General features: G+C 47.4%; 2 protein-coding genes across 2 annotated transcripts in view; one reads left to right on the top strand and one right to left on the bottom strand.

Moving 5' to 3' along the window:
* LOC146757493 (uncharacterized) overlaps positions 1-27,270 on the bottom strand; it is a gene marked incomplete at its 5' end in the record, with an annotated part of 360,734 nt that overhangs the window by 284,511 nt on the left and 48,953 nt on the right. The window lies entirely within an intron of this gene.
* Positions 4,262-6,374, top strand: LOC146757496 (olfactory receptor 14J1-like). The gene is made up of 3 exons (XM_085520654.1): positions 4,262-4,423; positions 4,871-4,958; positions 5,416-6,374. The coding sequence occupies exon 3, from the start codon at positions 5,439-5,441 to the stop codon at positions 6,372-6,374; it is 936 nt and encodes a 311-aa protein (XP_085376780.1). The 5' UTR covers positions 4,262-4,423; positions 4,871-4,958; positions 5,416-5,438.

Raw genomic sequence — 27,270 nt, 5'->3', positions numbered from 1 at the left:
AGAATTCCTGACATGAGGTGAATCGTACCAGGGAGTGTTTGATGAAACAAAAATTGCACCCAGACAACAAGAAGGAGGGTTGGACTTCTCCTGTGCAGGGCAGTGATCCAGCAGAGGCTGTACAGGCACCTCATCCCCAGATGGAAACCTTGGGGCTGAAATGGGATTCAGCGCCCCACGGACCCACAGGAGCTGGGATTCCTCTGGTTCAGCTAAGATGTGTACAAGGAGTTGTACAGAGCGGCTTTAATATCTTCTTTATAACTGTAAATTAATAAACTATAAATGTCTGCTGGATTCTGGCTCTTTAAGCTCTCTCTAGATAACTCTCCATTTTGCTGAACAAGTTTGAAAACCTGAAGAAGATTACAGAAAGGCACAAGACACAAGACGCTCTTTAGGTTATAATGGGCCCCAGGGCGCATTTGATGTTTAGTCCATCAACCTCCAGTGCAGAGAGAAGTTTGCACATAGTGCTCAGCAAGACAAAGTCATAAGTAACAGTGAAGTTTCTTGGAGTATTAATGGGCCCACTGAGGGACATTACAGGCAAGATTCCCAAGGGACTTGTTAGAGAAGATAATTGGAAGACAAGATTACAGGCAATGAAAGGCACTGGCATGGTGGCTCTAATGCTAAGAAACCCCTCCTTTGCCTTACGAAATAGACAGGCCAAGCCCTGATCCCCATACCCTTGTCATGGAGATCTGGTCTCATGTTGGCTCAGGACCCTTCCTGGGGCAGTGGGATGGAGGTCTGTATGATGTTAAATGAAAGACATGGGGACAGAAGATCCCAGGCTCTGCATGGGGTGCAAGGACAGTGGTAAGTTCATGTCCCATATGTGCCCTGTGTTTCATTGCAGGATGTGGGATGTGAGAAGGGCCCCGTCTGAACAAGCAGTCTATCCCAATGAAACTGTGAACTTCAGACCTCTCAGTTCCAGTGCCCTCCTGTGCACACTCTCCCATAGTTTGATGTTTTCTATGTTCTGCATTGCCCAGTAGTGCACCCAGTGCTCCAGGTGAGGCTGCAGCAGCTCAGAGCAGACAGGGACGATCCTTTCCCTCACCCAGCTGACAATAAATTGCTTGATGCACTCCAGGGGACCGTTGGCCTTCCTGGCTGCCTGGGCACACTGCTGACTCATGTTCAATTTGATGCTGACCAGGACCCCCAATCCTTTTCAGTCAGACTTCTCTCCAGTGTCCCGTATGCAGTCAGTGTGTATGTCCACTGTTGCCCCTGCCCAGATACACAATCAGGCACTTGTTATATTTTAGGCACTTGGTGCTTAGTACCAACTGGTACCCACTTCTCTGACTTGTCCACATCACTCTGCAAGTCCTCTCCACCCTCAGTGGAGGCAACAGCACCTCCTCATCTGGTCTCATCAGCAAACATGCTCAGAACATCTTCTAGTCCAGCATGCAAGTCATCCACAAAAACATGAAAGAGAAGTGGCCCTAAAATGGAGCCATGGGGACCTCTGATAGTGACCATCTAACAGCCTGATGGAGCCCAATGACTATAGTCCTTTGGGCTTGACCTATTGGCCAACTGTTCACGCACCATGTTCTGGAGTGCATGTGGCTGGGCCGCCACACAGCGTTGTTAGAGAGGGGAGGTACTTTGTTCCTTCTCTCCCCGGGTTTGTTCCCACTGTCACGGAGTGAGCTCTAGAGAGAGCTCCATGGCAAAACGCAACAATTGTGTCTCAGCTTCAACTATGACACTTAGGACTCTTGGTTTGCAAGAAGCACGTACTGTGTGGCCATCACCTGCCTCCTGATGAGGCCTTGGAAGAGCAGGAGAATAGTTAGTGCAAAGCATAAGAACACAGAGCCAATTCCCAGCCACGTGAGCACAGTGCCATGAATACCGCCGAACCACAGCCAATTCCAGAAGTCAGAGATACCCAGCTTGCTGCCCCATCAGTCGTGATTGATGAACCCTTTCTTTTCTCAGAGCCTCTGCACAGCATTCTTCACTCCCTGCAGGGCAGTAGTGGTGTTCTTTTCCCCATTGGAGTTTCTATTCCTTTAGAGTGTGTTAAGAACCTCAGTCATTACCACTATCCCAGTGAACTTGGATAGTGGCCAATGGAAGTTGCAGCTCCTCTGAAGCTCCTCCTCTTCCTCATCCTCTTCATCTGCCAGTACTCGAACCATACCTGGAATGTTGCACAACACGGCCACTGATTAGGTGCAAATGAGGGCTCACGCTCACCATGTGTCATGGCATGTCAGGTAGTCAGTGGTGTTTTGCGACGCACTTAAAGTCATAACTGAGATATTAAGTCTCTTGCTGTAGTTCCCTGGCTTGAAGAAATACCCAGGGAGGGGAACCCTTTGTGTGCCCCGGTGGCGCAAGTGGTAGGAATGCCGCCTTGCAATCCCCCCTGTGGTGCAAGTGGTACAAGTGCCGCTCTGCAGCACAGAGGCTCGAAACCCGGGAGTTGGACTCGATGATCTCTAAGGTCCCTTCCAACCCGCACGAGACTATTACTATTACTATTACTATTACTATTACTATTACTATTACTATTACTATTACTATTACTATTACTATTACTATTACTATTACTATAACCCAAAATGAGCAGAGTGAGAAAGGGTCCCCTACAGATGATAAGGCCAGGCATATCACACAATTCTCCTGGTGGGAAGTCAGAGTGGCCAACTCTTTCCAGAAATTAGATGCCACTTGGTTGAGCAGAAATGAAAGAAGCAAGGACAGGCACTGTAGAGGTCTTATCCTAGAGTTTCTGGAAGAGTGTATTTCAGGACATAACAAATCTAGTCTTGAAATGAAACATCTTTGTCTGGAGAATATGACTCCCCGGTTGTCCAATCTGACCTGATTCTGCAAACACAATGACAATGCAAAGCGCCAGCAAGTCACTGCTATCCTTGCTAAGCCTGTAACAGTGACAATAAATGAAAAGCAGATGTATCCTTCTATTCAGGCTAAAATATGGGGAAGTCTTGAAGAGATCACAGGTCTCCCTGACGTAATGCTGGACAGTTTCATCAAAACGGGTACCACAGGGGATTTAGGATCCATTAAGGCTGAGGTTACAGCAACCACCGTGGCCCTTCTTGAACCATTCTCGTTTGACTTCTTTGACTTCTCTCCTCCCACCCCTATTGATGGTTCCTGATCTAAAGTCGCTTCTGCATTGGTATCTTGTATTTCTCCAGCCGCAGGCTCCATGTGATTCCCCTTGTCTAGTGCCGCATCTGAGGGGGTGGCAAGGTTGTCAGACTCAGATTTGGGACAAACCTTATTAGACAAGCAGTCATGTGCTGCTTGCCATAGCTGTTGGGATTCCTTCACCCAGGAAAAAAGACGTAATGACCAAAAGGCTGGAAGCAGTTTTTCTGCTTCCTTACTACCAGAGCAAGAATAGTTCTGGAATAGTTATCCTCTCGCCTTTTCTAAATTACATTTATTAATGCATTCCCCAGGGGTTGAGCCAAACCCCTTCTTCATCATCCAATGTATTAGTGGCTTCAATTCCTTTTCATGGACTGGATAGTCCACATTCTGCCCTGTCCCTTTTAGCATACTCACCACTCGCTTCAATTAAGCCATAAACAACCAGCCTTCTCTCACCACGAGTGTGCACCCAGTTGTATCAAGTCAGGGTCACCAAATGTAGCCGCGATGCTAAGGGCCTACGTTGATTGAATGGCAAACCAGCTAGGCTAACCCCCTACGTTCTGGACATCCACAGCCCAGGGCACACAGAACAGACACACGCAATGAATAACCGTGACCCATATGTCCTGCACATGTGTCCACCCCCTGGTACACGCAGGCAGAATGTAAATGAGTTCCAGGAAAATAATGAATATGAAGATGAGTTCCAGGAAATTTGTTGGATATGTTTCAGTTTGGTTTTCAAATATATAACACTTCTGCTTACAGGTATGCAAGATAAAAGTGATCCCCTTACACCAGGTGACTAATAAGAGACTAATAAGTAGACTTCCTAATTTAAAACCTAACTCTGGGTTATAGAGTTTGATTCCACAACTCAAAGCCATGCTTTTGGAATCAGTCGTTCAACTGGTGAATAACGGATCTGACATCCAAGTGCATTTAGCAGAGATGAGCCTGCTGTCTATCAGAAGGTTTCTGCTCTGTAGCCCCAGGGAAATCTCCTGGGGAAGCAGTGAGGAAGAGAAACTCAAATCCTCAGATGTGCCAAGCTAGGCTGGGCTCCTGGGACACAGGGAGCTCATACAAGTGGGCAGTGCTGCAGAGAGACAGCTGTGCCCAGGAGCTGCTGTTGTGCACAGCACAGACTGCAAGTGACAGACAGAGAGAAGAGAAAGGGGAAAGAGCTTCCAGGATGTGTACGGTGTGAGCAGGCTGTGAGAGCACAGCAGGAGAGTTACTCACAGAACAAGAAATGGTAAGTCTCACTACAGACCATGCAGATGCTTTTCATAGAAGTTTCACTTAATCTGGGACATCCCGTAGCAGATCTGGCTGCAGGCACTGCATGTTCCTTTACTGTGTTAATAGCCTTCTGCTCCAGCTGAGGGCTTCAGTGCTGCAGTATGAAAGAAAAGCCCTGAGGGCTGCGTGTCCCAGCACAGCTGCAGGCTGTGCAGCCGGGGCTGCAGGTGGGTGCCCAGGGCTGTTCTGCAGAGCAGGGTCCCTGCTGTGCCCCAGGGGCTGTGTGCCGGGTATGGGACTCTGCCGCCTGCCAGGCTCAGCACTCAGCCTGCCCGGGGAGCTGCCCAGGGCGCTGCGGGGAGACGGATGGGGGGAGGAGCCCCGGCAGGGCTTGTGCTGCCACAGCTGCTGCCTGGGGCAGGGGGATCACAGCTCCACTGCACAACACTATGTTTCCTAGGGTCCATTGCAAAAGGAGAGCCAAGGCAGGGGGTTTCCATTTCCTGTTCTGAAAGAAGGAAAGAGGATTGTGGCAGAAATCTAAAAAGGTATGTCTAACTTAAAAACAGCTCTTCAACTCACAAATATTTTTTATCAATCCATCTTTTTTGTTGTTTTTGTTGTTGTTTTTTTTCTTTTGTGAACAGTCACACAGGTTGTACTTTCAGCCTCTTCTTTCGAAAAGGAATCAATCAGTTTAACTTATCGTTGTTTTCTGCAGACATTAATAGTTGATGTCTCCTGCAAACAGGCAGATTTCTTGATTGAAGTACACAGAGGCAGGGGCTGGGGTCCCAAAGAGCATAGAGGAAAATATGCAGGAGGCTGTGACGTGATTAGGAAATGAGAAGAAAATAAGAGCTCCCTAATCTACTTCTTTTTAAGGGATGGTGAAGTTCACAATAATGATCATTTTCCGAAGGGAAAGGAAAAAATTATGGTATAGCAGAAGGAGTGTCTCTGAGAATGGTCTGGACTTGTCATTATCTTCTGCACTCTGAGCAGGACTCCAAGCCCAACAACAGCAGATGCCCAACAGCAGCTCCATCAGCGAGTTCCTCCTGCTGCCGTTGGCAGACACGCGGCAGCTGCAGCTCCTGCACTTCTGGCTCTTCCTGGGCATCTACCTGGCTGCCCTCCTGGGCAACGGCCTCATCAGCACAGCCGTAGCCTGCGACCGCCGCCTGCACACCCCCATGTACTTCTTCCTCCTCAACCTGGCCCTCCTCGACCTGGGCTGCATCTCCACCACTCTCCCCAAAGCCATCGCCAACACCCTCTGGGACACCAGTGCCATCTCCTATACAGGATGTGCTGCACAGGTCTTTTTCTTTCTCTTCTTCATCTCAGCAGAGTTGTCCCTTCTCACCATCATGTCCTATGACCGCTACGTTGCCATCTGCAAGCCCCTGCACTACGGGACCTTGATGGACAGCAGAGCTTGTGCCACCATGGCAGCAGCTGCCTGGGGCACTGGGGTTCTCTATTCCCTGCTGCACACTGCCAGTACATTTTCACTGCCTCTCTGCCAAGGCAATGTTGTCAACCAGTTTTTCTGTGAAATCCCTCAGATCCTCAAGCTCTCCTGCTCAGAATCAAATCTCAGGGAAGTTGTGCTTCTGGTTTTTAGTGCCAGTTTAGCCTTTGGGTGTTTTGTTTTCATATTGGTGTCCTATGTGCAGATCTTCATGGCTGTGCTGAGGATGCCCTCTGAGCAGGGACGGCACAAAGCCTTCTCCACGTGCCTCCCTCACCGGGCCGTGGTCTTCCTGTTTGTCAGCACTGCCGCTTTTGCCTACCTGAAGCCCCCGTCCACTTCCTCCCCACTCCTGGATCTGACAGTGGCACTTCTGTATGCAGTGGTTCCTCCAACCCTGAACCCTGTTATCTACAGCATGAGGAACAGGGAGATCAAGCACGCTCTCAGGAAGTTGCTGCAGTACACACTATTCCAGCTTCCATAAAATGCACAACTTCCTCATATGATTCCCAGTGATGGTTCTTTATGTTTTATGCATCTTTGATTGTTTGCTTATGTGAGATATAGCAATGTGCAAAAAAAAAAATAAATGTTATTGAACTTATAAATAAAAATTTATTTCACTTCTTTCCTACTTAATTTGCATTTTTTTCACTCCAAGAGCTCATGTAAACATGTAACCAGATTCCCCGAATACGTTATATGATACCTAAAAAGCTTTCAAAATTGATGTTTACTTAGCTTTTCTTTCTTCCTACTTTGTCTGGATTTGGGGAGGTACAGCCGCAGATATCAGCTCAACGTGCTCTTTTCATTTCTGATCTCTACACCACCACAGTGCTCTCAAGCCCTCTCATTTGTGCAGTCCTGAAGGTCTTCTGTGTCTCATGACAGTCCTGTTGCCTCTACAGCAGCAATCCAGGGCTGCAGTCAGTATCCGGCAATACGAACGGCTGTGTCAGGGCTGGTCTCCTTGCTGGCACTGCCATAACAAGAGGGCTCCTTCAGAGCAGGCCCAGAGAACTGGAGGCCTCTTCCAAAGCTGGTGTAAGGAATATACCTCAGGAGCTGCTCCCTGAGAAGACTTCAAGATATTCTGGTGCTCTTCAGTGTGTGACCGGATCAGATTGAATAGTCCCAAGGAGATCAGTAAGAGACTCGGGGCAGTGCTGTGGTTAAAGGTTTATGGGTTGAGATAAAGAGAAAAGAGGAAAAAAAAAAAAAAAAAAAAGAAGAGAGAGAGAGAAGAAAAAGAAGAAAAAGAAGAAGAAAAAAGAGAAAAAGAAAAGGATAATAGTTTTGACAAATGTATTTATACATATATAATATATTTAGTATATTTTCACACATATACAATATATGCATTTGCAAACATATATGAACTAATTCTTATGTTTTTCTGTTTGCATGTTCAGAACTAGTTTCAGGGGTTTTAACTGCCATAGTATTCACTGTAGGAACTGAAGTGACTGTTGGGCTGTTGCAGGAGTTGGAGCAACTGCAGAGCTCATTGCCAGAGCTGGAATCACCGCAGGACCTGAGATTGAAGTTTTAGCAGCCACTGGGCTCATTGGAGGGGTTGGAGTGACCACAGGGCTGTACCTCCTGGCACAGTGCACCTCCCTTGGGAGGAATTTGTTTCATTTTCTTATAGCAATACTTGGAACAGCTACAGGACCTGTAGCAGGAGTGACTGCAGAGCTCATTATGAGGGGATGAGTGACAGCGGGATCTGTCCAGAGCATGGAGCAAACGCAGGACATGTGGCAAAACCTTGGAGCTGCTGCAGGGTCTGTGCCAAGAGTTGCAGAGGCTGCAGCACTGTCAGCATTTCCAGCTCTCTGGATCTGGCACACCGCAGTCATGTGTGTTTCTTGGGGGCTACCAGTGCCACAGCAGACCTGTCCCCAATATTCTACCAGTTTCTCAGGATCCTGCAGTTGCTCAGAGATGAAGTTCCAAAGCCCTGGGGGTGCCCACCGCTCCAGGCAGCTGCCCAGACCATCCCACACCCCCTGCCATGCAGAGCCTTCTCACCTTCGGGCAGATCTCTCACTGATATTCCTGAATAACTGTTTAATCTGAAACATAAGCTGAAACACATTAATGACACGTAACAGTGGGAGTGTGCTGGTGTAAGCATCCAATGGATAGTCAAAATTTTCAAGAGCTATTGGAACTAGCTGTCAATCTCCAGGAAAAAAAGAAGTGAGAGTGAGTCTGAGGGACTACTGGAAAGTGTCATCCCTTCTCTCCTCCGTAGCAAGACTCCCTGAGGAGGCCAAGTCAAGGGTGTAATTACTAATCTTATCAACAGTATAACTTCCATAACTCAAAGATGACATCAGAGATGAATGTGCACAAAACTTCATTTTGTCAGCTGCCAATTTTATCATGATATAAACCAGAGTCAAACAGCATACCAAAATAAATACCCTAATCCAGCCCCCAGAGCTGGCAAACAGTACAGCAAGGAAAACAAGCAGCAAGCAAGGAGCTGTGCAATGCAGCTTCATGAGAAGACTCAACAAGCTCCACAAATGGGGAAACAATCAGCATCATGGCCTGCAGTTCTCCAGCTCCCACAAAGACCTGTGTTAACTCACTCAGGACAGATGTGCTGTTATCTCAATCGTTGGAGCCTCACATCGGGCACCAAAATGATGGTGGTTGTTGAATCCAGCATGTGGCTCAGCAGCACACAGTGCTTTGTGCACTGTCCCATTCCCAGTGGGATGGGGATGAGAATTGGGGAAAAAAAGTACAACTTGTGGGTTGTAACCAAGCAATTTGAAAAAAGAGATAAAAGCAGAGGTGTAATAGTTATCACTATATAACCATTTATATGCAGTAGTAACAACTGATGCACAAGCGCTCAGCATCACCAGACTGATGCTCAGTTGGGCACTGGGAAGAGAAGAGAGTGAGATAAACTGCCACCCCTTTCAATACAATTTCTGCTTGCTGTCAGGTGCTACAAAATGTCCCTTTGACCACTTCCAGTCAGCTGTGCGCAGTCTGTTCCCTCCCAGCTCCTTGAGCCCTCCACTGACCATGGCCTTGGCTCTGTACAATGCTGCTTAGCAGCAGCTGTAAACATCAGAGTGTTATCACCATTGTTTTTCTCTTAGAAACAAAAAACTGCACCATAGTAGGCAGCCTGAAGAAAACAATTCCATCCCAGCTGTAACTCAGATACCTGCCTGTCCCCCTCCTCCTCTTGTCCTTCCTGATCAGGAAGCAAGGAACAGAATCTGCTGCTCTCCTCTCTGAGCCCTTTCCATCAGTTCTCAGCTGGCTCCTCTGCCATCCCCAGGCAGAGCTCAGTGCACTCTCACAGATGGCAGCAGCCTTTCCTAATTGTCCTTGGCCATACGTCATAAAGAATCAATATCTGCTCTGCTACAGTTCAGAGGTGAGAACCATTCCACCATGTCTCTGTGAGACAAACAAAACCCTAGGCCCGCAAAGGCACAGAGATTTGGAGTTCGCTGAGTGAATGTTTGTGGTTGTCTCATTAGCGTAAAGACTCTTCAGAAAGCATCCCCTTCCAGAAGCATGCTTTGATTTAGCCTGGCTGGGCCTTGCATCTACACTGTGGTACTGATGTTCAGGGCCTTGCTCAGAAGCAGAAGCCTGCATGAAAGGAAAAGCTCTGTGGTTTTCTCTTGAGTTGTCCCGTTTATTTCTCATGCTACCCGCACTGGTCTACAGGCAATTTTGGGCAGCAGCAGGTTGGGGTTACCCCCAGAGGGTACACAGTAAGATTTAGGACGGGGTATTGGCAATAAGACCTTCTCTGAGGAATCCTCCCACAGTCCTATGGAACAACTCAGAGGCTTTCCTTGCAATCTCCAACAGCAACATCATCCCTCAGCCCTTCTCTGTCACATCCAATTCCCCTCCCTTCCCCCTTTGGACCTGGTTTAAAGCCCTTTAATCAATCAGTGCAGGAGCATTTCAGATGGGGTCATGGAGGAGGCAGACTGCCATTCTTGGGGTGGCCATTTTCCCAGGAGGGCATGGTGGGAGGGCTTGTCCCGTCCAGTTCAACCAACACTTGTATCCACCCAGCAGAAGGCTGTGCCCTCTGTGTCCCACTTGACCTCTGCATGAAGCTTACAGTTGACAGGGACATGGCTGAGATGCTCTGGGCATGGACTAACGGACAGGGAAGTAAAGTGGGAGTCGACTATAAGCCACCCAGCCAGGAGGATGATACCAGTTAATTATTCTTTTAGGAATAAAAGCATATGTCTGGGACAGCATTACTTGCCCTAGGCACTGAAGTCCAGCCGTGCTGGTCCCTTGTTAAGAGGCATCTTGTCAGGTTTATAGGAACTTCAAGTAAGACTTGAGCTAGTAAAAACAATTAGAGGTACCAAAAGAAAAAAAAAAAAAAAAAAAAAAGGAAGAAGGGGAATTAAAGGGAGTGATGAGATCACCAGTGCTGAATCCAGCACCAAGCCTGCTGATAGGGATGTTCCACATAGCATAGAGTGGAAACAACTACACCTAGAAGCAGGGCCAGCAGCAGAGGCAGGGCAAATCCGACCTCCCAACCAGCAACTAGTTATAATATCAAAGGAAGCAGATCAGATATCATCAGCCCCTATTTGGAACTGGAGTTGCCTTAATTCCTGGACACTGGGCTATATCCAAATCAAAGGAAGTCACACCAGGCCTTGTCCTGAAACCTGACCATTTCAGGGCTGTTGTTCAGGACTCTTCCAGGAGTGGCTGATACATCAGTCTAATAAAGGGAAGGGACACCCAGCTGCTCCATGTGACTTAATTGTCTCTCAGTGCATTGTTCCAGCTCACATGAACAGACACTCACATCTCATCCCATACACCAACCTATGGTTCAAACATTCTGTGGTTTCCTTCAATAATTGTGATCTGCATGTAGCAGTTAGCAGATGAAAAGGAAGAGAGATGAGAAGCTCTACCATTAGAAACAAAAACCCACACCATATCCTAAGACTGATATTCACACAAGCCATTTCCCCCACCCTCTGCATCCCAATGATTTCAGCAGGGATGTGATCCATGGCCAGTGGATCAGTCCATCAAATCAGTCATTTTGCTGCATCACTCAAAAAGCACACCAGTCATTTGGTGATTGCCTTTGTGTTTTGATGTGCCTCAGTTATGGTAGTGGTGGCACTGTGGATGATGATACAGCATTCTCCTTCAGCTCAGTTCAACATCTTTCACACCCTGTGGTTCTTTTAACAGCAATATGTCTAGAACCAGTTGGTTTTGCAAGGCCACCTTGGGTACTTGTTGAACCTGCCTGTTTGACTCTCCAAAACCATGTTCTGTCCAGCTCCTTAGCACACGGACCTGCCAAGGTAGATTCTCCAGGGCAAGCTGGTGTCATCCAGGTGGGGTCTGATGATGAGTTTGGTCCCCCAGTCCCTAACTTGAAACCCATACTCTTCAGAATCTTTATAAATGAGGCAGACAGCGAGATTCAGTGTTTACTGATGGTATCATGCTTAGCGGTGCATGTAGTATAAGGAAGGGATGCCACCCAAAATGACCAGGCCAGGCTCCAAAATGTCGCCCACATAAACCAAATGAAGCTCAGTGAGAAGAGAGGACTGCAGGGCAATCTCGCTGTAATTTTTCAGTACTTAAATGACTGTAAAAGCTTATAAGCTTTATCTCCCATCTCCTCTGAATCACTGGAAACAACCCCAGAGTGCAGGGAGGGATCATGGGTCCAGAGCTGTTTAAATCACACGGAGTAGCAGCCTCAGTGTCTGTGGGCAATGCCTGTCCCTGCCCGGTGGGACAGATTCTGGGGGAAAGAGAGAAAGGGAGAAACCAACCAACCAACCAACCAATCACCAACAAAAACACATTGCGTTCATTTGACACTTCCTTGAAGCATGCGTCTGCCAGCAGACTAGTACCAAAAGAAACTTAGACCAGACATAAGAAGGAACTTTTTGTCTCAGTGTGGTCAGGCACTGGAATGGCTGCCCAGGGAAGTGGTGGAGTCATCATCCCTGGCAGTGTTCAAGAGTTGTCTGGATGAGGAGCTACAAGATATGGTTTAATGCTTTGTTGTAGCTAAAGAAATGGGAGGATTATGGTTGGACTAGGTGATCTTGTAGGTCCTTTCCAACCTCTTGATTCTGTGATTCTATGAGAGGAAATGAACTGATGAGGAGAACTGTGGATGATGGGTTTCCATTCTGTGCAACCCCATATCCAACTGTACATTCAGAATCTGAAAGGCTGAGGCTGGTAGCTCATTTTCATATTGGAAGCATAGATTATAATCCACTTAAGCAGATATAAACATAGGATCATAGAATCACAAGGTTGGAAAGGGCATAGAAGGCCATCCTGTTCAGCCGTCCTTACATCATCATTACTGCCATTGAGCTACTGAAAAATATCTCATAGCACCTCATCCCAGTGCCTCGAAAACCAGCAGGGACAGTAACCCCACTGCTTCCCTGGGAGAAGAAGATGTCAAGCAGGGCACCAGTCCTGGTAGGTTCTCCATCTTAAAATCATGCATTGGATGGGACCTCAATGTGGCACTTTGTATGGAGAGACCAATGGAGATGGCTCCCTAACCCTAACACTAACCCTAACTCTAACTTTAACAATTACCTCTATGGGTAATTATTTCTCATTACAATCTGACTGTAATGGCAAAACAAAACTCCATCCCAAAGACCACCCACCTCTCAGGGGTAGCCAGCCCTCACTGAGCCCCAGCTCTGAGTCATTACGGCTGGAAAAGAACTTCAAGCGATCCCCTCATCCAACCACCCATTGCCCACTAGCACTGCTCGCTGCCCCACACTGGTGGAACACCTCCAGGGACGGTGACTCCACCGCTCCATGGGTGGAAGCCTAAAATGCAATGCAAAGGGGCTTTGATTTTCTATCGTTTTCTAACCAACTTTTCTTTGCCCACATATGCATGAGTGTGTGGGAGAGGAAAAGAGTGAAGGCTTCAGAACAGGCTGATGGACTGCCCACAAGGTCTTGATAGGGAGGTATGTATTGAAGCTGATGATGTATGTCTGCATGGGGTGGGCTTCAGAAAGTGAGCTCAGTGAGGAAGGAAAGTGCCTCAGGCGGTGCTGCTCTCCCAGCACAGGGCAACAATGTGGATGGATCACTTGGAGGTCCTTTCCAACCCATGCCATTCTGTCAGTACCCTTTCATCGCAACCCAACCCAATCCAGCTGTTCCAAGGCTCTACGATCTTTAAGGACCCTTCCAACCCAACCTTTCCATGGTTCTGTGATCCTTATGGACCCTTCCAACCCAGGCCATTCTGTGGTTCTGTGATCTGTAAGGACCCTCCAACCTCAGCCCAAACATACTGCCCCAACTCCAACACTATGGGTCTCTGTGGGTCTCTATGAGTTTCTGTGGGGTAATCAATTCCAGGAATCAACCCAGAGGTGCATTTAATGCAATTAATCTGCTTATAGACAGAGTTGGGAGTCAGTGGGACATTCAGAGCAGAGCTCAACTGCATAAATACAGCATTCGGTGTTGCCTAATTATCTTAATTATCCCACGATTAATTAAAGGGGGAGATGAGCTGAAGGTTGGACTCTGTGGTCTCAGTGCTTTTTCCCCATCTTAATTATTCTGTGATTAATTAAAGGAGGTGATGGGCTGAAGGTTGGGCTCCTTGGTCTCAGTGCTCTTTCCCTACCTTAATTATCTTATGGATAATTAAAGACTGCTTCATGGCATGATGTGAGGTTTTTAAGGAGCACTTTGCTCTCTCAGCTGGGCACATGGCTGGTTAATGATGGATTAACTGATTAGAGATATTTAGATAATTGTTTTTTCTTCACATCTCCAATGTTCTTATGGCCCCAGTGAGGAACTGGGATGTATTACAGAATTTCTGTGAGGAAAAGTGAAAGTCTGAATGCTATCCCAGCACCCTCATCTGCACTGAAAGACAGCTGGGGAGAATAGATTAGTGTAGAAAATACTCTAACTGATGCATTCCAGGGAAAATCCAGAATGGAATTCCCCATTCCTTGGGATGGCTGCAGTGACACCATGGACTAAAAAGGTTTTTTGGTGTTCCATTGCAATCTGCTTTGCAGCTGTCAGATGAATGCACCCCATTGACTCACAACAGATGGGAGTGCTCCATAACTGGTTTCCTTTTCCAATCAGTGGGTGTGATTTTAGGCCTAGAGGTCAATTTGGGTCGATTTAGGGACATTTGGGGGCCAATTTTGGAGAATTTGGGGGTAATTTGGGGCAATTTGGGGTCAATTTTGATCATTTTGGGGACATTAGAGGACACTTTGAGTCAACTTAGGGACAATTTTGGGCCATTTCAAGACAATTTGGGGACAAAATGGTGGTTGTCTTTGCCTGGAATGTGAGACTGTCTTGTTTGTATCAGACCTCCCAGATTCCATCTCTGCAAGCCTCAGCAAAGCAGACGGCCGTGTAATCAGGCCTCCATGTGCCCTGCATTGTGCACAATATGTTAGAGCCTTTTCCCTTTCCAGGCTGTACCAATGGAAAAAGTCATTGCACTTTTCCATACGGTCATTTTCCCTTTAATGAACCCCATGATCTACACGCTGTGCAACAAGGAGATCAGAAGCTGCATAGGCAGGTTTGTCCACAAATACTCACTGTGGTGTGGACTTTTTATGAAGCAATTTGGAGTAAACAAATGAAGGTCATTGTTGTTATCCTTCAGGAAGTCTTCTATAAAATAAAGCCCTGTGGTGATACTAAAACCCATACAGAGTGATTCAGGGAAGAACCAACCCACACAAAGGAGATGACAGTGTGCCATGAAATTATCATTAAGGATCTAATAAACTTATTAGGTATTATCTGGAGGATGTTGAGGGTTTATAGAGCCCTTCATGGAGTGCTGGCCTCGATTCATTGATTCAAGAGTTCAGTTTCCAGTTGGACACCCACTGTTGGTTCTGCCTTCTTCTTGGGCTCCATCATGACTCAGTCATTGGTTTCTTACTGGGCCTCGCCCAATCAAGCCATGTCAATTCTATTAGGCCCCACCCCCACCTGCAATGCTACACTCACCCCCTTAAAACCACGCCTGCCTCCATATGGCCCCACCTCTCTTCCCAAAGGAGGACTTGGGGTCACAGTTCAGCTTCCAAATCCCCTTATTTTAAAGGAGATGCCACGATCAAAGAGAGGGGTTGATGAACTTCTTTTACCTCAAATGACTATCTGTATAGGAAGAAACAATAATTAACATGTGTTACATATACACACACCCATATACGTATATATACATGGAATCACTGACTGCACTCCCCCCGCATCAAATTCCCTTATGGTACACACTGGACGTCTCTGTGTTTCTGCAGCACCCACCAAGTGCACCCAGGTCCCTGGGAAAAGCAGTTCCATGGAGAACTTCACCCTTTCCAGAGGCTGGAAAGACCCAAACAGCTTTTCCCAACATGTTCTTTACATGCACTACAGGGACCTCATCTCCCTCTGCAGTATGCAGGGGGATGGATCAGGTAGAATCATCACGACTGACAGATCCTCTAGTATTGACCAACCAAGTGGCTTCTACCCAATGCTTCTCCCAGTGCTTCAGTGTTCCACCACCCATTGTTTTCAGCACAGCTTTCAACAACCCATTGTATCATTCAACCTTACCAGAGGCTGGTGCATGGTAGGGGATACGATAATCCCACTCAATGCCATGATCTTTGGCCCAAGTATTTATAAGGGAATGTTTAAAAGGAGACCCATTATCAGATTCAGTTCTTTCTGGGTTGCCATGTCGTCACAGGACTTGTTTCTCAAGACCTAGTATGGTGTTTCAGGCGGTAGCATGGAGTACTGCGTATGTTTTAAGCCACCCAGTGGTTGTTTCCACCATGGTAAGCACATAACACTTACCATTGTGAGATTGTGGCAATGTGATATCATCAACCTGCCACACCTCCCCATATTTATACTTTCTCCTTCTCCCTTCTCCCCAGAGAGGTTTCATCCTCTTGGCTTGTTTAATTATGGCACATGTTTCACAGTCATGAATAATCTGTGCAATAGCATCCATAGTTAAGTCCACCCCTCGGTCTCTAGCCCACTTATATGTCCTTGATGGCCCGAGGTCTCATGGGCCCATTGAGCTAGAAATAATTCACCCTTATTCTGCCAGTCCAAGTCAATTTGAGTCACCTCAATTCTGGCAGCTCAATCCACCTGATGGTTGTTTTGTTGTTCTTCAGTAGCCCAACTCTTTGGCACGTGTGCATCCACGTGAAGCACCTTTACAACCATATCTTTTGTTCGGGCATCAATGTCCTTCCAACATTCAGCAGCCCAAATAGGTTTACCCCTCCATTGCCAGTTATTTTGTTCCCACTGTTGTAACCACCCCCATAAGGCATTCACCACCATCCATGATTCAGGATAAAGATAAGGCATTTGCAACCTCTCCCATTCAGCTGCATCTAAGGCAAGCTGGACATCCTTTACCTCTGTAAACTGACTTGATTCTCCTTTACCTTCAGTGCCTTCTGCAACCTGTTGTGTGGGGCTCCACACTGCAGCTTTCCATATGCAGTGCTTCCCCACAATGAGACATGATCCATCAGTGAATAGGGCACGCTTCTTTTCATTTTCTAGTAGTTCATTGAATGGAGGGGCCTCTTTAGCACATGACACCTCTTCTGCTGGTGATGCTCCAAACTTTTTGCCTTCATGCCAGTCCATGATCACCTCTAATCTTCTTTGAGATCAGTGCAAAGCATGTGGATGACACTTAATAGCAATTTCATATGAAAGGTTCTCCTCAGGAAACCCCGTTGGCTGGTTTGATGACATCTAAAACGAAATACTCAGGCTTTTGTAGCAGTCAAACTGAGCAAGTGAAATGTGATGCGGTCTGAGTTCTCAGGCTGCTCAACCAACAGCCTCCCCTGCAGCGATCTCCCCATCATGGCATCATTTATGTTAGAAATGACCACTCAGGACATCCAACTGTTAAGTCAGATAAGATCTGCTTCAAAAGTAATGCCCCCTCTTGTATTACCTGGGCCATAAGATCAGAGGCAGATGTAGGAGATGTGGCTGTAGAGATTGTGACATGCGGAATCAAACTCTATATCCAGAATTAGGTTATAAATCAGGTATGTGTTTATTCAGCTCTGGGCACAGAGGGATCACTCCTCCAATCATGTGCGTCAATGGACAGAAGCATTAGAAAGTTATAGAGGAAGTGTATACATATTCAACAGATTTCCTCGATATCATTAACACATTCATTGTTTTTTGGGGAACTCATTTACATGATGTCCCTCCTACTGACGCGTGCACAGTCCATAGTGGGGGTCTCACGCAGGTGGTTGTTGGGATGAAGTCAGAAGTCTTCCTCAGGTTGCTCTGACCCATATCCTCTACTCAATCAGTCAAAACCAGTTTCTTTGGCTACCTTTCCCTTATGTGTACCCAGCTATATTGTCTTAACTGTAGACCCAGTTGAATTGTAACTATAGCAATGTCGACGTGTCCCACTGATCCTTTTCTTCTGATATTCCCCAAAGCCTAAGATATTTCATCTTCCTGAAAGGGCCTTATTTACCCAATTCCTACTTTCATACTCATTAAGGGTCAAGGAAATAAAGTGGATGTCACTGTGGGAGTCTACTAGAAGCCACTCAGCCTGGACAACAATACAAATTATTCTTAATTCTTTAAAGGAGTATCTCAAGAAGAGCCTCACTTGTCCTAATGTTTCACCGGCTTCGTAGAAGCTGACATGGTGTAGCACATAGCCAGTGGGCTCTGTGGTTTTCATGGCCAACTGCCTGTATATGAAAAACTGCAAAATGAGAATTTATTTCAGGAGAGTCTGGTGTCCCTAACTACCCTCCATCAATAGTGGCAGTAGAAAGAGCGAAAGTCTGACAGTAACAAACTTCTCTTTGTGCTTTGCCAACTGAGAAGAGAGAATAGCCAATACCATCTGAGTCAAACCAGGTGTGATTGTCAGGCTACCATCTCTTGGTGTTGTGCTCATCATCTTGAACTGAAGTTTGTAGCCCACTTTGCCATAGTAGTGGTGCTAAGCAAAAAGATGAAGGCCTGCCTGTAATAACAGCCTCCAATTATCTGCTCAAACACAGCTGTGGGGAGACTTTGTTGGCAATGGCCCCACAGGGACCAATTACAGCTCCAACTTTCTCAAACATTTCTGGACAGCATTTTGTCTGTACCTCCATCGTTTCCTTACAGCAGTCTTCTCTCAGTCCACAAAGTTCATGTACACCACATACGCTGTGGGGTTCATTACAGTGCAGAAAGACCTAACAAGCCATTTCCCTCAAGTCTTCAAGGCCTGAACTGCTCCTTAGGGAGGTCTCAGTGTTGCAGATGACGGTTTCAAGGATCACTGCCCAAAAAAGGAGATGTCCTATTTAAGGGTACTTTGTCTTACAGCAGGCACCGAGATGTCACTGAGTGCAGCACAACCCGTGTGACAGATGGCAGCTCTGCCAGGGAGAGGGAGGTACAGCCAGCATGGGGGTAGCATTGGGGATCCAAGAGGGAAATGTAGTCAGTGAGAGCTGATAACTGGAGAGTGACTGCAACAGGCAAAGATGGGAATGAATGGCAATGGAGGAGAAAGAAGGCTGTGCAGGAGGAGGGATGCAGGGGGCCAGATGCTTGTGGCCAGATTTGTGGTCAGTGCTGGTCCAGCTGGGTGTGTGGGAGGCATGGGAGGGAGCTAAGCCCCCTCCAGGAACCAGGACTACAACCTCAGGATAAGATGCCTGAATGGATTCAGTTGAATCCCGTCCCTATGGAAGTGTAAAGGTGTCCTGCAGAGCCAAAATCCCTGCATCCCAGGGCACTGTGCCTGGGCAGGGACTCAGCCGCCAGCCAGGCTCAGCACTCAGCCTGTCCGAGGAGCTGAACAGGTATCTGTAGGGAGACGTGGGGGGGGGGAGAAGGAGCCCCCCAGCAGCACTGGGGCCTTTTGCTGCTCGGGGTGCTGAATGAGGCTGGAGGCTTACAGCTGCACTGCCTGCTCGGGGCATTGCAGAAGGGACTTAAAAAAAAAAAGAGGACCAAACATGGGAATTCCTGCCTTTTGTTCATTTTCCTACCGTTAGGGTAGGGATGACCGGAGAAATGAGAGACAAGCTGTATATATTAACACAGCACTGAGACTGCTGTGCTGTAGCTTTGGAGATGAGTGGGTTTGTGAGCAGCATCCTCATGCTCCATCAGCCTTTTCTGGCTCGATGGACACAATGAGCATCAGGTTTGAACCGCCTCCTCTGCAGCCAGAGCTCCAGCAGAGCAGAGCTGCATCTCTCCAGGCGTGAGCTCATTTCCTTCTCCAGCACACGGGCTGAGAGCAGCTGCTGAGGGCTGTGGACAACACATTCTGTGCGGCTGGGAAATGAGCTGCATTTCTTTTAATGAGACTCCATCATTAGGACACTTGGTTCTCTCTATAAGACAGAGGTCCTTCCAAGCTGTGAACTGCCCTGCAGGACGCAAGTATTTGCCTTAGCATCTCTCCGTTACCAGAAAGAGCATCTGCCCAGGGAGATGATGTGGAGAGATGCTAAGACGTCACATTCTACAAGTAAAACTGAGCGCTCCTGTCACTTTACAGTGTACCCACCTGGGTGGTTCAGGGTCGCCTCCTCCAGAGCCGACCAGCAGAGGCCTCTTCTCCTCTCCTCTTCCATCCACATTCCAACTCATGACAACAATCTTAGGCCATGGATCTGAACCAACATTTCCATTGGAAAATGAAAAAGGATTGGATGATACAGCAGGAGGAAGGTCACCAAGGAACAGTACAGGTTTGTGCCAAGAGAAATCTCATCTAACTTTCTTTTATTTTCTTCTGGGATGACTCCCCATGTCCAGGAACAGCAGATGTCCAACAGCAGCTCCATCAGCGAGTTCCTCCTGCTGCCGTTGGCAGACACGCGGCAGCTGCAGCTCCTGCACTTCTGGCTCTTCCTGGGCATCTACCTGGCTGCCCTCCTGGGCAACGGCCTCATCAGCACAGCCGTAGCCTGCGACCACCGCCTGCACACCCCCATGTACTTCTTCCTCCTCAACCTGGCCCTCCTCGACCTGGGCTGCATCTCCACCACTCTCCCCAAAGCCATGGCCAACGCCCTCTGGGACACCAGAGCCATCTCCTACACAGGATGTGCTGCACAGCTCTTTTTCTTTCTCTTCTTCCTGTCAGCAGAGTATTCCCTTCTCACCATCATGTCCTATGACCGCTACATTGCCATCTGCAAGCCCCTGCACTACGGGACCTTGATGGACAGCAGAGCTTGTGCCACCATGGCAGCAGCTGCCTGGGGCGCTGGGGTTCTCAATTCCCTGCTGCACACTGCCAGTACATTTTCACTGCCTCTCTGCCAAGGCAATGTTGTCAACCAGTTTTTCTGTGAAATCCCCCAGATCCTCAAGCTCTCCTGCTCTGGCTCCTACCTCAGGGAAGTTGTGCTTATCATTTTTAGTGCTTGTTTAGTCTTTGGTTGCTTTGTTTTCATTGTTGTGTCCTATGTGCAGATCTTCATGGCCGTGCTGAGAATGCCCTCTGAGCAGGGACGGCACAAAGCCTTCTCCACGTGCCTCCCTCATCTGGCTGTGGTCTCTCTCTTTCTCATCACTGCCTTTATTGCCTACCTGAAGCCCCCCTCCACTTCCTCCCCACTCCTGGATCTGACAGTGGCACTTCTGTACTCAGTGGTTCCTCCAACACTGAACCCTATTATCTACAGCATGAGGAACAGGGAGATCAAGCATTCTCTCAGGAAGGTTTTGCAATAAGCACTGTTCCAGCTTCAATAAAGTGCACATCTTCCTTGCAGGATTCCCAGTGATGGTTCTTCATGTTTTATGCATCTTTGAGTGTTTGATTATGTGAGATATAGCAACGTGCAAAAAAGAATGTTATTGAACTTATAAATAAAAATTTATTTCACTTCTTTCCCACCTACTATCCATTTTCTCACTCCAAGAGCTCATGTAAACATGGAACCAGATTCCCCGAATAGGTTAAGAGATAAATAAATAGCATTCAAAATACGCTTTTCCTTAGCTCTTATCCAACTTTGTCTGGATTTGGGGAAGGAACAGCTACAGATAGAAGCACAACTAGTTCTTTTCATTCCTCCTCTCTTTACACTGCCACAGTGCACAGAGGATTTGAGTCCTCTCATTTGTACAGGCCTGAAGGTCTTGTGTGTCTCACAGCAGTCCCGTCGTCTCTACAGCAGCACTCAGGGGTTTGCTTAATTTTCTTATCTCAATACTTGGAACAGCTACAGGACCTGTAGCATAAGTGACCGCAGAGCTCCTTATGAGGGGTGGAGTGACAGTGGGATCTGTCCAGAGCTTGGAGCAACTGCAGGATGTGTAGCAAAACCTTGGAGCTATTGCAGGGACTGTGCCAGGAGTTGCAGAGGCTGCAGCAATGTCAGCAGATCCAGCTCTCTTCCCCTTGAAGATGCTGAATAGTGTTGAACACAGCTCAGTAGGTGTGGGCCAGGCCCTGGCACACTGCAGTCATTTGTGCCTGTTTAGGATTACCAGTGCCACAGCAGACCTGTCTCCAATATTCTACCAGTTTCTCAGGATCCTGCATTTGCTCGGAGATGAACTTCCAAAGCCCTGGGGGTGCCCACCGCTCCAGGCAGCTGCCCAGACCGTCCCACACCCCCTGCCATGCACAGCCTTCTCACCTTGGGGCAGATCTCTCAGTGATATTCCTGAATAATTGTTTAACCTCAATCATAGATTCATAGAATCACCAAGGCTGGAAAAGGCCTGAAAGATCATCCAGTCCAACTGTTCACCTATTACCAATAGCTCCCACTAAACCATGTCCCTCAACACAATATCCAGTACACCCCCGGACTCACAGAGGCGACAATGTAAAATGTGTAATTCCTAATCATATGGACAATGTTACTTCCAAAACCCAAAGATGACCGCAGAGCTGAATGTGCACAAAACTTCACTTTGTCAGCTGCCAATTTTATCGTGGTACAAACTGAGGTCAAACAGCATAGCAAAATAAATACCCTAATCCAGCAACCAAGCACCAAGTAAGGAGCTGTGCAGTGAAGCTTCATGAGAAGACTCAACAAGCTCCACACATAGGGAGCACATCCACACATATCAGCACCATGGCCTGCACTTCTCCAGCTCCCACAAAGCCCTATCTGCTAAGGACAGATGTGCCGTTATCTCAACCCTTGGAGTCTCACATCAGGCACCAAAATGACAGTGGTTGTTAAACCCAACATGTGGCTCAGCAGCTCACAGTGCTTTTTGCACTGCCCCATTCCCAGTGGGTTGGGGATGAGAACTGGGAAAAAAAATACAACTTCTGGGTTGTAACAAAGCAGTTTACTAAGAGAGATAAAAGAAGAGGAGTAATAGTTATCACTATATATCCGTTGATATGGAATTGTATGTAACAACTGATGCACAAGCACTTGCTCAGCACCACCAGACTGATGCTCAGCTGGGCCCTGGGCAGTGAAGAGACTGAGATGAACTCCCACCCATTTCAATACAATTTCTGCTTGCTGTCAGCTGATTGAGAACGTCCCTTTGGCCACTATCAGTCAGCTGTCCTCACTCTGTTCCCTCCCAGCTCCATGTGCCCTTTACTGACCATGGCCTTGGCTCCGTACAACACTGCTTAGCAGCAGCTGTAAACATCAGAGTGTTATCAATGGTTTTCTCCTAGAACCAAAACACTGCACCATAGCAGGCAGTCTGAAGAAAAAAAATTCATCTGAGCTGTAACTCAGATTCCTGCCTGTCCCCTCTTCTTGTTCTTCCTGATCAGGAAGCAAGGAACAGAATCTGCTGCTCTTCATTTTGAAACCTTTCCATCAGTATTCAGGTGGCTCCTCTGCCATCCCCAGACAGAGCTCAGTGCACTCTCACAGATGGCAGCAGCCTTTCTTCATCTTCATTGCCTAATCGTAATGAAGAGTCTGTACCTACTTTGCTACAGTTCACAGGTGGGAACCATCCCACCATGTCTCTGTGAACCGAACAAGACCCTAGGCCTGCAAAGGCACAGAGATTTGGAGTTCGCTGAGTGAATGTTTGTGGTCCTCTTATTAGTGTAAGGATTCTTCAGAAAGCATCCCCTTCCAGAAGCATGCTTTGATTTAGCCTGTCTGGGTCTTGCATCTACACTGTGGTACTGATGTTCAGGGCCTTGCTCAGAAGCAGCAGCCTGCATGAAATGCAAAGCTCTGTGGTTTTCTCTTGATTTGTCCCGTTAATTTCTCATGCTACCCGCACTGGTCTACAGGCACTTTAGGGCAGCAGCAGGTTGGGGTTACCCCCAGAGGGTTCACAATAAGATTTAGGACGGGGTATTGGCAACAAGACTTTCTCTGAGGAATCCTCACACAATCCTATGGAACAACTCAGAGGCTTTCCATTCAATCTCCAACAGCAACAACATCCCTCAGCCCTTCTCTGTCACATCCAATTCCCCTCCCTTCCTACTTCGGACCTGGCTTAAAGCCCTTTAATCAATCAGTGCAGGAGCATTTCAGATGGGGTCATGGAGGAGGCAGACTGCCATTCTTGGGGTGGCCATTTTCCCAGGAGGGCATGGTGGGAGGGCTTGTCCCGTCCAGTTCAACCAACACTTGTATCCACCCAGCAGAAGGCTGTGCCCCCTGTGTCCCACTTGAACTCTGCATGGAGCTTACAGTTGACAATGACATGGCTGAGAAGCTCCGGGCATGGATTAAGGGACAGGGAAGTAATGTGCCTTCCTAACTTCCTCCCTTCATACCTTAGCAACTTCCTTGTAATCTCCCCAAGTATCCTGTCCGTTCTTCCAGAGGGCGTAGATTCTCTTTTTCTTCCTTAGTCTCAATAGTTTTTCCCAGTTCATCTGCACTGGTCTTCTTTCCCTATGGCTCACCTTATGGCATTCAGGGACAGCCTGATCTTGTGCCTTTAAGATTTCCATCTTGAGGAGTGTCCAGGCTTCCTGGACCCCTTTACCCATAAGGAGCGACTCCCAAGGGACCTGTGCTACAAGTGTCCTGAACAGGTCAAAGTCCGCCCTCTAGAAGTTCAGGATAGTAGTTTTGCTAGTCACCCTTCTGACATCTCCAAGAATAGAGAATTCTACCATTTCATGGCCACTCTGCCCAAGACAGTCCCCAACCTTCTCAACTCCTACCAGTCCTTCACTGTTAGTGAAGAGCAGGTCTAGCAAGGAACCGCCCCTGGTAGGACTTCATACCAGCTGCGTAAGGAAGCTGTCTTGCGTGCAATCTATAAACCTCTTGGACTGATTCCTCTGCTATTTATTATATTCCCAGCATATATCAGAGAAGTTGTAGTCTCCCAAGAAAATGAGTGCTGGCGATCGTGCGACTTCAGTAAGCTGCTCATAGAATGCCTCACCCATCAATTAGGCGGTCTATAAGAAACCTTTAGCAAGATGTCACACTTACAGGCCTTTCCCCTGATCCTTACAAACATGCACTTCATTCTGAAGCCCAAGCTCTTCAACATCAAAACTCTCTTTAATATAAAGGGCCACACCACCACCCTTCCTTCCTCCTCTATCCCTTCTGAAGAGCTTGTAACCATCCATCACAGCACTCCAGTCATGGCAGTGGTCCCACCATGGGTCAGTAATAGCAACTAGGTTATGGTTTGTCAGATGCACATTTGCTTCCAGCTCCTCCTGCTTGTTGACCAAGCTCCTTGTGTTGGTGTAGACACTTCAGCTGAGGCATCTGCCTCTCTCCCAACACAAACAGCGTTTCCCTAGGCTTATCTCTGGTAAGCCCTGTTTGGTCCCCTCCCCCATCGTAGCTAGTTTAAAGCTCTTTCGATAAGCCCTGCTACCGTCTGTGCTAGGATTCACTTCCCCCTTTGAGACAGTTGGGTTCCATTCATGGATAACAGGCCATGGGCCAAGTAAACTGCCCTGTGATCAAAGAACTCAAAGTTTCTGTCTCAGTACCAACCTCTGAGACAATTGTTCATTGCTTTGCTTTCCAAGCCTGCTCTGTGTCCCTCACTGCCCCTGAAGGTATAGAACAAAAAATCACTTGATCTCACACTCTGTGAACTAAATGGCCTAAATTCCTGAAATCTCATCCCATAGTTTGTAGGCTTCTCTAAGAAATTTCATCACTGCCCACCTAAACTATGAGTAGTGGAAAATAATCAGTGGACCTAACCAGCATTGGGAGTTTCCTCATTATGTCCCTGACCTGAAGCCAAGAAGGCAGCAGACTTCCTGACAACTCGGGTCCAGTCTGCAAATGGGGCCCTCTATTCCTCTGAGAAGGGAGTCACCCACCACGGCCACCCTTCTTTCTTTCATGGCAGAGGAAGTCACAAGGCTTGTTAGTGACTGCCTTGCATTAGGCTCCCTCCTAGGCAGATCCTCCATTGCCTCCCCATTCTTATCTCCTTCAGATTTCAGAGTGTCAAACCTGTTGCTTAGATGGATCAGGGGTCGAGGGCTAGGCAGTCATGGGGGGGCTCCTGTGATGTTGAGTTGGGACTCTCTTCCAACCCTCCTCATCAGTCAGGTCTGTCTGACTGTGACAGGGCAGGGAGTCAACCACTTTTCTGGGGGTATCTGCCTGGCAGCCTTCCCTCGGGGATGCCAGCAAGTCACTCCACCAGCCCATCTCCCGATCACACACCCTGATGGTAAATTGTGAGTAAAACCTTGAGTAAAGTGAGAGTTCACCTAGAGAAAAGTATGAGTAGAAACCTGGATTGACGTGAGGGTAAACCCAGAGTAAACCCAGGATCCCATCCATTGGGCATGCACAGCCTCTGAGGGCAACTTTTTCCAGTGTTGCTGTGTAAAAAAATAGGTTCCTCACATCTAACCTATGTCTCCCCTTTTTAATTTAAATCCATTTCCATTTGTCCTGTTATCAACAGACCATCCCATCCTTATTCTAGCGTTAGGCATCTCATCCTCAGATGGAAACCCTGGGGCTTAATTGGGATCAGTTTTTCAAAGAACCACGGGGGCTGCAAGTTCACCTAGCTGAGCTCAGATGTGCACAGTGAGGTGTCTGTGTGTGAGTCCCTCATCTGAATCCTTGGTTTTTATTCCACAGGGACTGCACTGCTCGTACACAGTCTCTCAGTGATGCCCAAGGTGCCTTGGGTGATCCTAGTTTTGTGCTAGTGCTTGTAAACTGTGACGGAAAATCTATGAGATAGACACCTCCTTCTGGAGCATCAGCTGAGGGCCAGAAGGGAGGTATTCTTGGCCATCCTAAATACCACCTCAGCCACGTGCTTAGGGCACCCAGTGTGTCTTTTGCACCTGACCTCATGGAGTGTGTAGTGATATTCAGCTTATCAAAACGATGAGCTCAGAACAGAAGAGGCAGATTTTCCTCTCTGCTCCATCTGTGGCATAGTCTGGATTTCAAGGCATTGCAAAGCTATGGCACATCTACGTTCTTGCACTGATGACACTTTAGCATGCTCTGGGCTCACATTTCAATGGCATCTAATAAATCTAGGGTCATACCAGTTGACAGGAAGCTGGCAAATGTTGTCACATCGTACGGAAGAGCAAGAAAGATGACACGGGCAACTATGGACCTGTCAGTCTCACTACAGTGCTTGGTAAAATTATGGAGAAAATGATGGTGGGAGTTATGGAAAAACCACTGAAGGACAGGTCACAGACAACACAAGATCCTGAGAGGAAGGTCCTATTTAATTTCAGGTCTTTTTATGATACCTTTATCCATTGAGCTAAACAAGGGAAGGCAGTTGATGTAATCCTTGAGGATTTCAGTAGAGCTTTTGATACTATTTCTCCAGCACCCTTCTGGACAGAAATTCCTGCATACAGCTAGACAGAAACAGAACGTGGTGTGTTGTAATACAAGAAGAATTTTACAGAGCAGCAGCCATGGATTGAGAGAAGGAGTTCACAGAGCTGCAGCTGCGGAGCAGGATAAACAGCATGAGAACAAAGGACATCTCTAGGAAAAGAATGAATGGCTCGTGGCTTTGAAGGGGGGTTATAGGGTTGTTATTGCAGTAGCTTTCTTCCAATTAGCGTGTGTGATTTTTGGACACCCTTGTCTGTCTCCTTTAAAATCATGGCTTTTCGGGCAATAAATTGACGTGGCTATATGTAACTATATTGGTGTTTGTCTGTTTGTCCCAGCACGCTGACATTTTGCCTTTCAGGTTCACCAGCAGTGGTGGGTGAGCAGTTGGCCAGTAGTTCTGTCCCAAAGGATTATAGTCAGTGGGTTCCATCGGGCTGGTAGATGGTCACTTCCAGAGTTCCCCAGGGTTCCATTTTAGGGCCACTTTCCTTT

The sequence above is a fragment of the Coturnix japonica genome, chromosome 20 (genome assembly GCF_054131305.1).
Source record: "Coturnix japonica strain WE chromosome 20, WE-NBRP24, whole genome shotgun sequence".
NCBI lineage: Eukaryota > Metazoa > Chordata > Aves > Galliformes > Phasianidae > Coturnix > Coturnix japonica.
This window is presented reverse-complemented; position numbering and strand designations above follow the sequence as displayed.